This window comes from Zea mays, chromosome 4 (genome assembly GCF_902167145.1).
Source record: "Zea mays cultivar B73 chromosome 4, Zm-B73-REFERENCE-NAM-5.0, whole genome shotgun sequence".
Classification (NCBI taxonomy): domain Eukaryota; kingdom Viridiplantae; phylum Streptophyta; class Magnoliopsida; order Poales; family Poaceae; genus Zea; species Zea mays.
In genome coordinates, this window is record NC_050099.1 from 29510603 (window position 1) to 29523953 (window position 13351).

The 13351-nt window shown below is 41.1% G+C and overlaps 1 protein-coding gene across 1 annotated transcript; it reads right to left on the reverse strand.

Moving 5' to 3' along the window:
- Nucleotides 1–6523: 6523 nt before the first annotated feature.
- Nucleotides 6524–9993, reverse strand: LOC103655184 (wings apart-like protein 1). Its single transcript, XM_008681973.1, has 5 exons — nucleotides 9902–9993; nucleotides 9233–9332; nucleotides 7992–8325; nucleotides 7619–7731; nucleotides 6524–6589 (listed from the first exon to the last, which is right to left on the reverse strand). Exons 1-5 carry the CDS (start codon nucleotides 9991–9993, stop codon nucleotides 6554–6556), a joined length of 675 nt encoding a protein of 224 aa, XP_008680195.1. The 3' UTR covers nucleotides 6524–6553.
- Between the last annotated feature and the right edge of the window lie 3358 nt (nucleotides 9994–13351).

A 13351-nucleotide genomic window follows, 5' to 3' on the forward strand; every position in this document is an offset into this window, starting at 1 on the left:
AGAAATGTTTAATTCTTCAATCCTAGTAAGCAATTCATCATTATTATCTCTAGGATTGGGAATTGAAACATTACAAACATGTGAATCAACCTTAGCAATTAAGCTAGCATTTTCATGTCTAAGGTTGTCAATCATCTCATGGCAAGTGCTTAGCTCACTAGATAATTTTTCACATTTCTCAATTTCTAGAGCATAAGCATTTTTAACCTTAACATGCTTTTTTATTTTCCTTGATTAGGAAGTCCTCTTGGGTGTCCAAGAGATCATCCTTTTCATGGATGGCACTAATCAATTCATTAAGTTTTTCCTTTTGTTGCATGTTGAGGTTGGCAAAAAGAGTCCGCAAATTATCTTCCTCATTACTAGCATTATCATCACTAGAGGATTCATATTTAGTGGAGGATCTAGATTTAACCTTCTTTTTGCCGTCCTTTGCCATGAGGCACTTGTGGCCGACGTTGGGGAAGAGAAGTCCTTTGGTGACGGCGATGTTGGCGGCGTCCTCGTCGTCGGAGGAGTCGCTTGAGCTTTCGTCGGAGTCCCACTCCCGACAAACATGGGCATCGCCGCCCTTCTTCTTGTAGTATCTCTTCTTCTCCTTTCTTCTTCCCCTCTTGTCGTCGCCCCTGTCACTGTCACTTGATAATGGACATTTAGCTATAAAGTGACCGGGCTTACCACACTTGTAGCAAACCTTTTTGGAGCGGGACTTGTAGTCTTTCTCTCTCCTTTGCTTGAGGATTTGGCGGAAACTCTTGATGACGAGCGCCATTTCCTCATTGTCGAGCTTGGAGGCGTCTATTGGTTGTCGACTTGATGTAGACTCCTCCTTCTTTTCCTCCGTCGCCTTGAATGCGACGGGTTGAGCTTCGGATGTGGAGGGATCATCAAGCTCGTTGATCTTCCTCGAGCCTTCGATCATGCACTCAAAACTTACAAAATTCCCGATAACTTCCTCGGGGGTCATTTTAGTATATCTAGGATTACCACGAATTAATTGAACTTGAGTGGGGTTAAGGAAAATGAGAGATCTTAGAATAACCTTAACCATTTCGTGGTCGTCCCACTTCTTGCTCCCGAGGTTGCGCACTTGGTTCACCAAGGTCTTGAGCCGGTTGTACATGTGTTGTGGCTCTTCCCCTTTGCGAAGCCGGAACCGACCGAGCTCCCCCTCGATCGTTTCCCGCTTGGTGATCTTTGTGAGCTCATCTCCCTCGTGCGCGGTTTTGAGCACATCCCAAACTTCCTTGGCACTTTTCAACCCTTGAACTTTGTTATACTCCTCTCTACTTAAAGAGGCGAGGAGTATTGTTGTAGCTTGAGAGTTGAAGTGCTCGATTTGGGCCACCTCATCCTCATCATAGTCTTTATCCCCTACGGATGGTACCTGTGCACCAAACTCAACGACATCCCATATACTTTTGTGGAGTGAGGTTAGATGAAATCGCATTAAATCACTCCACCTAGCATAATCTTCACCATCAAAAGTTGGTGGTTTGCCTAATGGGACGGAAAGTAGAGGTGCATGTTTAGAAATGCGAGGATAGTGTAGGGGGATCTTACTAAACTTCTTACGCTCTTGGCGTTTAGAAGTTACGGAGGGCGCATCGGAGTCGGAGGTTGATGTTGATGAAGTGTCGGTCTCGTAGTAGACCACTTTCCTCATCCTCTTTTGCTTGTCCCCACTCCGATGCGGCTTGTGGGAAGAAGATTTTTCCTTCTTCTCTTTGTGGTGAGAAGAAGATTTCTTCTCCTTCCCTTTGTTGGAGGAGCTCTTCTTCTTCTCCCTCCTTTTGGTGCGGGACTCTTCCGATGAAGTGTTTCCGTGGCTTGTAGTGGGCTTTTCGCCGGTCTCCATCTCCTTCTTGGCGTGATCTCCCGACATCACTTCGAGCGGTTAGGCTCTAATGAAGCACCGTGCTCTGATACCAATTGATAGTCGCCTAGAGGGGGGGTGAATAGGGTGAAACTGAAATTTACAAATATAAACACAACTACAAGCCGGGTTAGCGTTAGAAATATAAACGAGTCCGCGAGAGAGGGTGCAAAACAAATCGCAAGCAAATAAAGAGTGTGACACGCGGATTTGTTTTACCGAGGTTCGGTTCTTGCAAACCTACTCCCCGTTGAGGAGGCCACAAAGGCCGGGTCTCTTTCAACCCTTCCCTCTCTCAAACGATCCCACGGACCGAGTGAGCTTTCTCTTCTCAATCACTTGGAACACAAAGTTCCCACAAGGACCACCACAAGTTTGGTGTCTCTTGCCTCAATTATAAGTGAGTTTGATCGCAATGAAAGAATCAAGAAAGAAGAAAGCAATCCAAGCGCAAGAGCTCGAAAGAACACAAGCAAATCACTCTCTCTAGTCACTATGGCGTTGTGTGGAATTTGGAGAGGATTTGATCTCTTTGGTGTGTCTAGAATTGAATGCTAGAGCTCTTGTAGTAGTTGGGAAGTGGAAAACTTGGATGCAATGAATGGTGGGGTGGTTGGGGTATTTATAGCCCCAACCACCAAAAGTGGTCGTTGGGAGGCTGCCTGTTCGATGGCGCACCGGACAGTCCGGTGCACACCGGACAGGTCCGGTGCCCCCGCCACGTCATCACTGCCGTTGGATTCTGACCGTTGGAGCTTCTGACTTGTGGGCCCGCCTGGATGTCCGGTGCACACCGGACATGCACTGTTCCTTGTCCGGTGCGCCAGTATGGGTGCGCCTGACTTCTGCGCGCGCTGCGCGCGCATTTAATGCGCCGCAGGTAGCCGTTGGCGCGGAGATAGCCGTTGCTCCGGAGTTGCACCGGACAGTCCGGTGCACACCGGACATGTCCGGTGAATTATAGCGGACTAGCCGTTGGAGTTTCCCGAAGCTGGCGAGTTCCTGAGGCTGACTTCCCTTGGAGCACCGGACACTGTCCGGTGTACACCGGACAGTCCGGTGAATTATAGCGCGAGTGCCTCTGGAAATTCCCGAAGGTGGCGAGTTTGAGTTGGAGTCCTCTGGTGCACCGGACATGTCCGGTGGTGCACCGGACACTGTCCGGTGGTGCACCGGACAGTCCGGTGCGCCAGACCAGAGGTGCCTTCGGTTGGCCCTTTGCTCCTTGGTTGAATCCAAAACTTGATCTTTTTATTGGCTGAGAGTGAACCTTTAGCACCTGTATAACCTATGCACTAGAGCAAACTAGTTAGTCCAATTGTTTGTGTTGGGCAATTCAACCACCAAAATTATTTAGGAACTAGGTGTAAGCCTAATTCCCTTTCAACATGTTAGTAAATCCGGGTGATATGGATTAGACACTGCTTCTACAAACACATCCTACCCTAAATTAATGTCATTAGACCAACCTGGCCATGCAAAACTACCTGACCCACCTGATAGGTTACCTCAAATCCACCTACTCCAAAAGCAAAGTAAATCTTGTTGGACCTACCCACCCCAAGTACCGACACCTATCTTAACCATATGTCCCTAACTCGGATGGCAACTCCAAAAATGAAGACCAAAGAAGACCAACCTCATCAAGGAAAGACAAGCACCAACCCAAGAGGGAGTCAAGCCAGATTTTCAAAGGAATCAAGATCCACAATCTAGGATGGATTCTTTTTCTGCCTAGTCTTTCTTGCCATAACCATCTCTTATCTTGCCAAATTGGTGGCTAAACATAAAAGATACCCATGCTTTCTAATCACCTACTAATTAGTATTAAATACTTAAAAATCTTAATTTTGAACCAATTAGAAACTAGAATCCCAGTTACAAATCAATCATTGTATATCCCTTTTCTTACTAATCTCGAGGACGCGATTATTTTTTAAGGGGGGTAGAATTTATAACACCCAAAATCATAATTTTGGGATTCATAAAGGTTTGCCCAAAATATATGAGTAAAAATTTGAAACTAGGATTTAACTTGAGACACAGAAATAAATAAATAATAAAACGATGATAAAATGGGAGTGTTCCTCTCATGAACCATAAGTTGTTTAACTAAAGAACTCCTGATAAAATATTACCCAACCTCCTCCTCTAAAACTAAATAAGTATTAAACATTAGACTTTGAATAAATACTTAAAGTGATGACTTCTTTGAAATAATTGAAAGATATGTGTGAAGCATCTTATCTAAATAAATAAAATAAAGCTTTGCATCATGCTGAGATTATTTTGTTTGTTACATCTAAATTGGAGTTTGAAATTCAAACCCAACTCGGAGGTAAATTTGAATTTAAAATCTAAAAATTGGAAGGAACAAAAACACAGAAATAGAAATGGAAAAGAAAAAGAAATAAAAATAGAAACCCACGTCTGGGCTGGTTTTCCCTTTGCGTATCTGGCCCAACTTGTCATTCTCACCCACGCCCGCCTAGTTTGCGCACCTGCCCTAATGTGGCGCTGACTGGTGGGTCGTGTGCGCTAGCTCTTCATCACGGTCACAGGTGGGTCCACCCGGGGCGTTTAGTCTCCACGCGCGGGATTTGTGTAGGCACTGCCATGTGGGGTCCCTTGTTCAGTCCCCTCACCTCTAGTCGCTGAGCCGTGGGGCTTCTCTGTCAGATCTTCCCCCTCCGTCTCCTTTCAACAGAATGCGAAATCGCGCACAGGTTTATCGGAGCAGCACCGTGATCTTCGGGGGATTTGTTGGGATCCTTGGCCATATGGGCATACTAGGTGGATGCCCGTGCGTTGCAACGGAAACACATAATAATCTAACGTAGTCTGAAACAGATATAGAGCTGGAAAGATGGGTCCAGGAAATGAGGCGAACACAGATCCGAATTTCCCAGGATAGTGAAAATGACCCATGATTATTATAGAAAAACATAAGTATTCACATTCTAAGATATAAAATAGCATAAGAGTGGAACGAGGGCGTCCATACTGTCCGTTTCGTGGGCCTCGCTCTTGCCGCTCAAGCACGAAAGAAGTCCCAGCGTCGCGTTCTGGTCCTCGACACCATCCGCGATATGACCTCTCTATAATATATTTTGGCTTCTGTCATGATCGGCGCTTCGTTTTATCTTTAGTTTTCTGTAGTAGCTGATTATAATGTAATATTATTTATAAATTTATCATACTTAAGTATCCATGATACTTATTTGGTATCATAATTAGTATTATTTTATTATATAAATTTAATCATACTTAAAACTACTTTGATCTATCTAAAAAATATAATTATTTAAACCGTTTTGGAACATAGAATTTGGGACGGAGTATATCACTGCACGCTAGTTTATCTGTACAAGGCAATCTGCAATTGTACAGCGCTGTACAGACTTTTATTATACAAACAGAGTAAAGAGTGCAATACAACATCCATCATCACACGCACGGGTTAAGCTCGGACGCTCGGCGGCGCCATGTCTGCAGCACAAGGACTGGACACCATGACTGAGCAGCTGCTGAGCTGCATGCAGGAGCGATCAGTAGGTGTCATCGGTGTCTGCCTCTTCCTCGTCGCTCTCCAGCTCTGCCATCTCAGCCAGCAGCGATCAGTAGGTGTCATCGGTGTTAGCGATCAGTAGGTGTCATCGGTGTCTATAATCAGTTGCTGAACACATAGAAATAATCGCGCAGTGAAAAGATTTCACTGTTAAAAACCTCACACTATATATCAAATTCAGCAGTGTTCTGCTGCAGACTGGTATACCGTTATCTCGGCCACCACGATCGCGACAGTCGTTGCCATCACGATCGCCACTGGTATACCGTTACTCGCCATTTTTTTTGCAATGCAATCTTCAGTAATTAACTTTTATGCCTGTAGTTAGAACTTCTGCCGCCGCCGCTGCTGCTTGCGAGTTGCCATCTTCAGTCCTCGAAATGCATTTCCAAGTCTCAAATCCGCCTCTACCAGTTACTGTCATTATCGATACTACTGTCTCTTTCAACTGTGCTTCGTATGCGTTTCAGGTTGGGTTGCATTCTTCTGGTTTGTTTGGTTTACCGCCAGAGAATGCCTGAGCCTGACGACTAAGCGAAGAACCGGCACCACAAGTCCATGATCTGAGCCAGTTTCTGGGTCGTAGCAGGAAACAGGGAAATGTACTCCATGTTGACGTGTTTGGAGAAGGCCAGCAAAGCTTTTATTTGCGTTGGGCCTTATTCGAGTTGAGCCTAGCCATGAGTTCCACGCTCTCTCCTCTTCCTCTACAGCACTTTGTTAGTCCACAACGCGTGCTACTGCTGCAGCAACAAGGCAACAGACGAAATGATGAATTCTTCTGTTTGTGTCTGGCCGAATGGTGTCCATGAAATGAGATCGCTGCAAGAATTTGCACTGATTTTTTTATCTCTCTCCACCACCACGGACTGAGGATTGAGGAGACGCCACCCTGATGCTTATCTTCTTCCAGTTCGTAAACAGTAACCTGAACCTGAAACTTGCTCCAGTTTAGAACATGAAGCTGAACACTGCCGACAGTTTAGGCCCCTTTGGAACAAAGAAAAATTTTCTTGTGTTTTTGAACTAATTCCTGTGAAATTTCTATACCATGAAATTCCTGCATTCCAAATGATCCAGTTCATGTTCAGACTACCAGCATTGTCATTCTAAAGAACACCATGGCTACGAGTATTTGAACAAACCTGTAATTTGGAAACTTATTCTGTCAAAATCTAAACAACTATGCTTAGGAAGGAATCTTATTGCAGTTTGGAAGCAAACCCAACTACCCTAATTACAACAGCATGACCAGACACCACCTGCTAGCTTCTAGTTAATCGTTTCTCGCATGATAGCTGTTTTAGCCTAAAAAGTAGCCCTAGGCCTAGACATATTCCAGAATGCTGCGTTTCTTTCTTTTCAGGTAAAGAAAAATATTTGGGTGGGTCTTAATTAAGAGGTAGTGTGCAAGCAAGATGTCTAGAAAGATACAAAAAGAAAATACTGAACAGAACAAAAACTCAAAAAGACATCTATGTTTTATTCGGTTTTGTAAAGAGGTGGTCCATCATCATCTCACACCTCAAATTAATGTTTGGTTTAAGTATTGGAATAGGGTGATCTATCATCATCACATTCCTCATATGCACACAAATAGTATATGTATGGAGAATGAGATCATCCCACCAAATTCATATAGGATCACCTGATGATGGACCACCCCATCAAGGATAAGGTGATTCCTCGAACCAAACACCCCATTGATGACACTATTTGATGGGACTGTTAATAATCATCAGCTTGGGAGTATATGGGATGGGAAATTCAAATTTCAAGGCCTTCAAAGGATTACTTCATCATTTCTCCAAAGTTCAAAATGTATTGGTAATCACAGTAAGAGTACATGAACAACAACAACAAAGTCTTTTAGTCCCGAGCAAGTTGGGGTAGGCTAGAGTTGAAACCCAACACAAACCCAACAGTACATTTGAAATCTAAAACATTTCAACCAAAGCAATTACTGCAACATATCCTTGTCTTGCAACATGTTTTTCATGTTGCTCAAAATAATATTCATCAGATTGCAGCTCCAAGTATACTGGAGCATGAATTGTACAAGGCTCAAAAGTTAACCATCCTTTACCATAGCAGAACAAAATAACAAATAATGCCAATTTAATAGTTTTGTATAAACTGTTAGAGAACATACATACACACAAATAAGATCTTACCTCCAGTTCTGAATGGCAATTCACCATGACATTAAAAATATCATCAAGGCCACCCAACTGCCTTAATGTTTCTTTGAAATTTCCTCCGAGTTCTAACACCATGTCAGATGTATCTGTAAAAATGTTATAGCACTTCAGACTGATGATGTGATGGCAAACCTTGCTAATAAATTAGGTTTATTAAATTAAAAGTAAGAAAAATACTCAAAGTTCTAAATATGACAACAATCAATAACAAGTGAGATAATAACCTGAGAAAATCATCCATGTAATGCTGTAAGATATTACTTATCTTATTATTTGATTTTATTGCTTTGACTAATAAAATCAGACCTAAAGAATCATGATCCAAAATTTTGATTGGAGAATTTACCCTCTAATGCAACAACAGACAAGCACGCCTTTTCCATTGTCAACAAAGCAAGCCACTTTGAACATAGTTCCGGCCTTGTTGTTCTCTTATAATCCCTGTCTGCTGGTTTGATCTCTTTGCAGCTTAAGAGGTTTTCTTCAACTTTTGAAAGTATGTCCTCTGAACAAGAGTCCACATCCTTATTGGAACCGTTAAGCATCTGAAATTTACCGATTCCAAGAAGTTTGGAACCTATTGATGGTGCTTTGGCATCAACAACATTCACCGGAGGGTTTAACAATTTGAGGAGGAAATGGACACAAGTTTCTGAAGACAGCAAATTATTGTCTTGGACCTGAATAATAACAAAGGAAACAATAAGCAGAACTCGTATTGAAGTATTACTACCTGAGTTCCACAATCTAGTGCCATCAATCAAATTCTAAAGGTTGACCATTTGTATGCCTGTAAGGTTAGAGTTACATAGATTCACTATATAAAAATATCATTAGAGTTATCATTCGAATGCCTCCATTAAGTTGTACCAATGGATAAAGTTGCATCTCATAGACAATGAAAAGTCAAAAACTTTATTAAGTAGAAAAGAAAGGAAGTGGTTTTTTAGAACAAAAGCAGGAGATCTGTGAGTCATTAAGAAAAAAAGATAAAAGACTACCGAAAGGTGAGCCCCGGTACAATGGTTGGCTATGACCTGAACGCCTATATGATGTCCTCAAGGCCACCAAAACAACAGACCCCACACCCAACCACTAACACCACAACCAATTTCCAAGGTTGAATTGACGTGCCAGGAGCTCTTAGAGGGCACTGGCACCTTCCCTACACCAAATGGCACCTTCATAAGCAGCTTCCTGAATAACAGCAGAAACAGAAGGCCTTTTCCCCTCGAGAGATAGTCATTTAGGTCAAACACTTAAACTAATGAAAAAGGTTAAATGTCAACATTGCCTGAGATTTTACCTCCAACAAATTTCTAGTTAGTTTTTATATTAAAAAAATATTGAGATTAATCTCATGGTGTTTCTTGTTTGATTTTCTAATAGAACATGCCAGCCTTGTAATGTGAAAACAGGTGGCATTGTAATGCGAAAGAAGTGGTTGCAGCTAAAAGAGAAAACATAGTGGAAATTAATAGCTTTTCTCCACCATGTAATCATCTAGGTGAAGGCAACTTCGAGATAAGTGGTATTCAGTATGCAGAACAGCATGCAGGATTTAAACTGAGATCAAGAGGTACTCACATCACTTGCCAAAACAAATAAAAGAGCTCCTGCAGCAATAGCGCAGGGAGGATCATCAATGTCCAGAACCAAAATAGCATCGATAATTTGCTGTACCAATCTACAGGATATAAGAAAAGGAAGGCATTTGTATAAGTAATAGAATGGAAAAAGGTGACAAATCTAATACTATGTTTGTTAAATGCTAACATCTTTAGAGCTGGAAAAGTTCTCGGTTTCAATGATAATTTAACTATTCTTATGGACTTAGAGAAATGAATTGCCATTTGACCTTGCTCCAAGAATTGAAGCCCAGTTTAGACAGCAAAACAGATACCCCACACCTTATTCTAACCAAGGTACTGTCTTTTAACTTAATAGATAAATTTCGGTGACCACCTGGCTTTCATCTAACAGCCGGGCTGATTCGGTCAAGTATCTCGCCAAGCACTCCTCAAGTAACTTCTTCTGATCCTGGATCTGCTTGCCCATGTGAGAACCATGGTTTAGCCAAGATAGATCGTAACTGAACTCTGGAATCTTGCAGCTATTAATGGCTGCAAGCAGTGGCTGGATCCTTGATGGCGAAGACCATCCAATGCTAGGCAAGAACATTTCTGCATATATCCTCTCATTGCTTGTTCTCTCCAGAAGATCAATCTCGGGAGCTGGCCATTGGCTACAGTTTGCGTTTGCTGCAGCCAAAATCTCTTCTGCGAGTTGATTGACAGCATTGTTGAATACTGAAATGCAATCGCCAGGACCAGCTCCAGGTGCAACATGGGTGTTAAGCAGCTCAAGTTATGGATTCAAGTATTCCAGAAGCAATTCATGGGTCTTCACAAGAGTGACATCAGGCTGCACTGGCAAACTACTTACCAGCCACTTCAGGCCCTCACGCAGCAACAGAGGTACACAAGTCCATGCAATTTAATTTTTATCTTGCAGAAAGTGGTATTTATAATGCAGCGGGAGAAGAAAAGTGATACCTCAATTTACTGATACTGGGAAAAAAACTATGACATGTCTTACCGTTGTACTTTTATGAACTGGTGGGCCAAGTGATAGAGAACACAATGCTGCAACAGCAAGAGCATTCTTCTGCTCCCTAAGTAATCGCTTGTCAGCAGCATGCTGCCTCCATTTCCTGAAACACCACAATAGGAATCAAGCTTTTATAAGTTACCACCAAAGTTCTACTGATGGGAGCATAAAGGAATAGAACAAGTATAAAAGAACCTCAGTATTGCTTTCAGGTTTTCATCAGAAATTAGTTTCTTTGCGGGCATAACAATTGGTAACCAATCATCATTTGTGTCGTTACTAATACTATCGATATTGGTGTACCATGAAAATTATTTTAAAAGCTTACCAAATCCAAATTGTTGCTCAAGGCGGATTCCAATAAACAGCAAACTTAGCAAGTTCACAACCAAATGGATTAGGCCAGCATGGAGCCAGTTGCAGTCTGATTGTCCTTCATCTGCTCCACATTGTCCTATACCCCCTGCTGCCACATCATAATCTGCACCTCGATCACCCTCTGCTCCTCCTATCTAAAACTCCCAGCTCCAACCAAAATAGGTGAGCTTGGTATCTAGGTGCATCAATAGAAAAAATGGATTTCGCGTGTAGATGACAAGATGTAAAATGGATTTAGTACACTGCACCCTTAATAGTTAGTAGAGATTTAAAACATGTAAACCACACACAAACCATATTGGTCTACATCAACCTGTTTATTGATGCAACCTCAATTAAAATTATGATGTCTTACAATATTTAATAATAGTCAAATATGTCGACAACCGTACATTAATCTAATCTTTTTTAGCGATACTGATAAGTCGTTGTTGTATATTTGGAGGGATAGCATAGCGGCATGAATTCTCCTCATAACTTAATAGATCAATTACAAAGTTCCTTCGAATAATTTTTGCATCCTACACACAAAGACATAAGAGAACAAAACGTCAAATTTATATTATGTAACTGAAATGTATGTTTGAACATGAACCAAACGTACTCCACTCACCCTATTAAATTCCATTCGTCTACCACTCCCCCACATAACCATAGCTTGTAGAACGAAGTAGCTTGTATTAACCCTACAGAATAATGTTTGGCCAACTATATTATATACAATGGTTATCATAGACATAATTTAAACTGTTGAGAACATGGTATTGAGAAAATACCCTTTTAAGTCCATTGGAAGACCAGACCGAATTGTATGTTCCCACTTAAAAATATCATCTGCCCATTCAGAACGTTTCTTATTGTAGGCAATCTTATATTTCTTGGAGGCCATGATAATTGCCTCCGCAAACCTCTTGTATGGCATGTGTTTACACCAATCTTGAGTGGGTGTAAAGTCTATAAAAGTTACGTGCTTTTTACCATGATCGATTACGAAAAGTGCATAGCATCCGTTGAATTTCCATGGCATAAGAACCTACAAAATATCAGTCATTAGGATTGCAACGAAGTGTCTTTTATAAATACATTAGAAATGAACAAATACTTACATATTTACAACCAGTGATATAATAGTTCAATGAAGGCCAACAGTCGAGTGTGTTAGCTAACTCTTCTGCTGTAGGATCCTGATGGTACTTTGGAAGTTTACCAAAACCAACCATTCTCTAGATAAATATATATACATGTCCACATGAGGATTATATGTATAGATAAAATATATTACTACATTATTGATTGGAAACAAACTTACCCAGAAGCGCATGTCCATATAATGTTTTTTATCCTTTATCATTTCATCTTTCGACATATGTGACTCTTTAATGGTCAACAATCGAACAGCCATGTCAAAACATTTTAGAGTCATATCTAGATTTACCCTTAATACGTTTTGCAGGTCTTTGACAGATATTTCTATCTTAAAAGGGTTGAAACTTCGCACCCATGTCATCCTGTAATGGAACATGACAAAAGTATATATCAAAACTCTATGTAGTTGGTACATATAAAATAGATAAAACAATGAACACTTACTCTAATGTCGTATCATCTTGGATTGTCATGATGTAATCACATAGAACATCTATTAAATCGGCTTTGGTCACTGGCATGTCCTTTGTGGAAAGACCACTCAGTAAAAATTCATTAGTGCACTCATCGGTCGGGATTTTTATAGGAGTTCTTTTATCCCAATCATGAACAAACCACTTTTCTAAGTCTGCTTGAGTGATGGGGCCATCATCATCTTCCATCAATACTTCGCTCTTTTCAGATACACAAAGTAGTTTCCTCTTCTTAGGATTTGTGGGACTATCTAATATCTGAACATCAGAGGAGCATCCAGCATCGACTTCTTTGTCATACTTGTATAACGGACACCCCTTTCTCTTGTTTATATCTGAAGATAGTAATATAGCAGCCAATTTTTTCCTAAAGTGTGACATGTCATCCTGCAAATAAGAAACAATTTATTTAGCAATTATATGTATCAATTGGTTTGGCATAATAACAGAAGACAGCAAACAGATATTCATGTTATAGCCACATGTAATTTATTGTTAAAAAAGAGACCCATCAGAAAGTGCAAACTGCCAACAAGAAAATCTGTGCATGTGATAAATATGCAGGTTGCAGTTATGTTCACAGTGTATGCAAAGCAAAACGACCGAACCAATCATAAAAAATCGTCGGTCGTACGAAAAACAACAAAGGCGAGCACGACCTGGAACGACCTGGAACAGTAGGGATGCAAACAAGTCTGCAGCCTGAAAGAAAGCTCTACCACAATTCACGGCGTCCATGATGCACGAATAATGTCATAGTAGTAATAATATACCTGGGTAAAATTATCAGATAGTTCATCCCCTGTCCAGTATTCGATATAGTTTAGTAGAAAGAGGCCACACGAGGAGCTACATCAACCAGATGATAAAATGTCAAGATTAACAGCAATGAATATTAATAGCAACACATATGAATGTATGGTGTACCTATCTGTTTGCTTTGCATATTCCATTTCTATTTCTCTAAGTGGCCAAGAAGCAACTCGGAGGTCTGGCCACCTGTGATCTTTTAACTCCTTATGCTGAGATACCATATCAATTTGTCTTTGGAGTCCTTTTATCTTTATATTATTAAAAAAACATAGATTTAGAAGTTGAG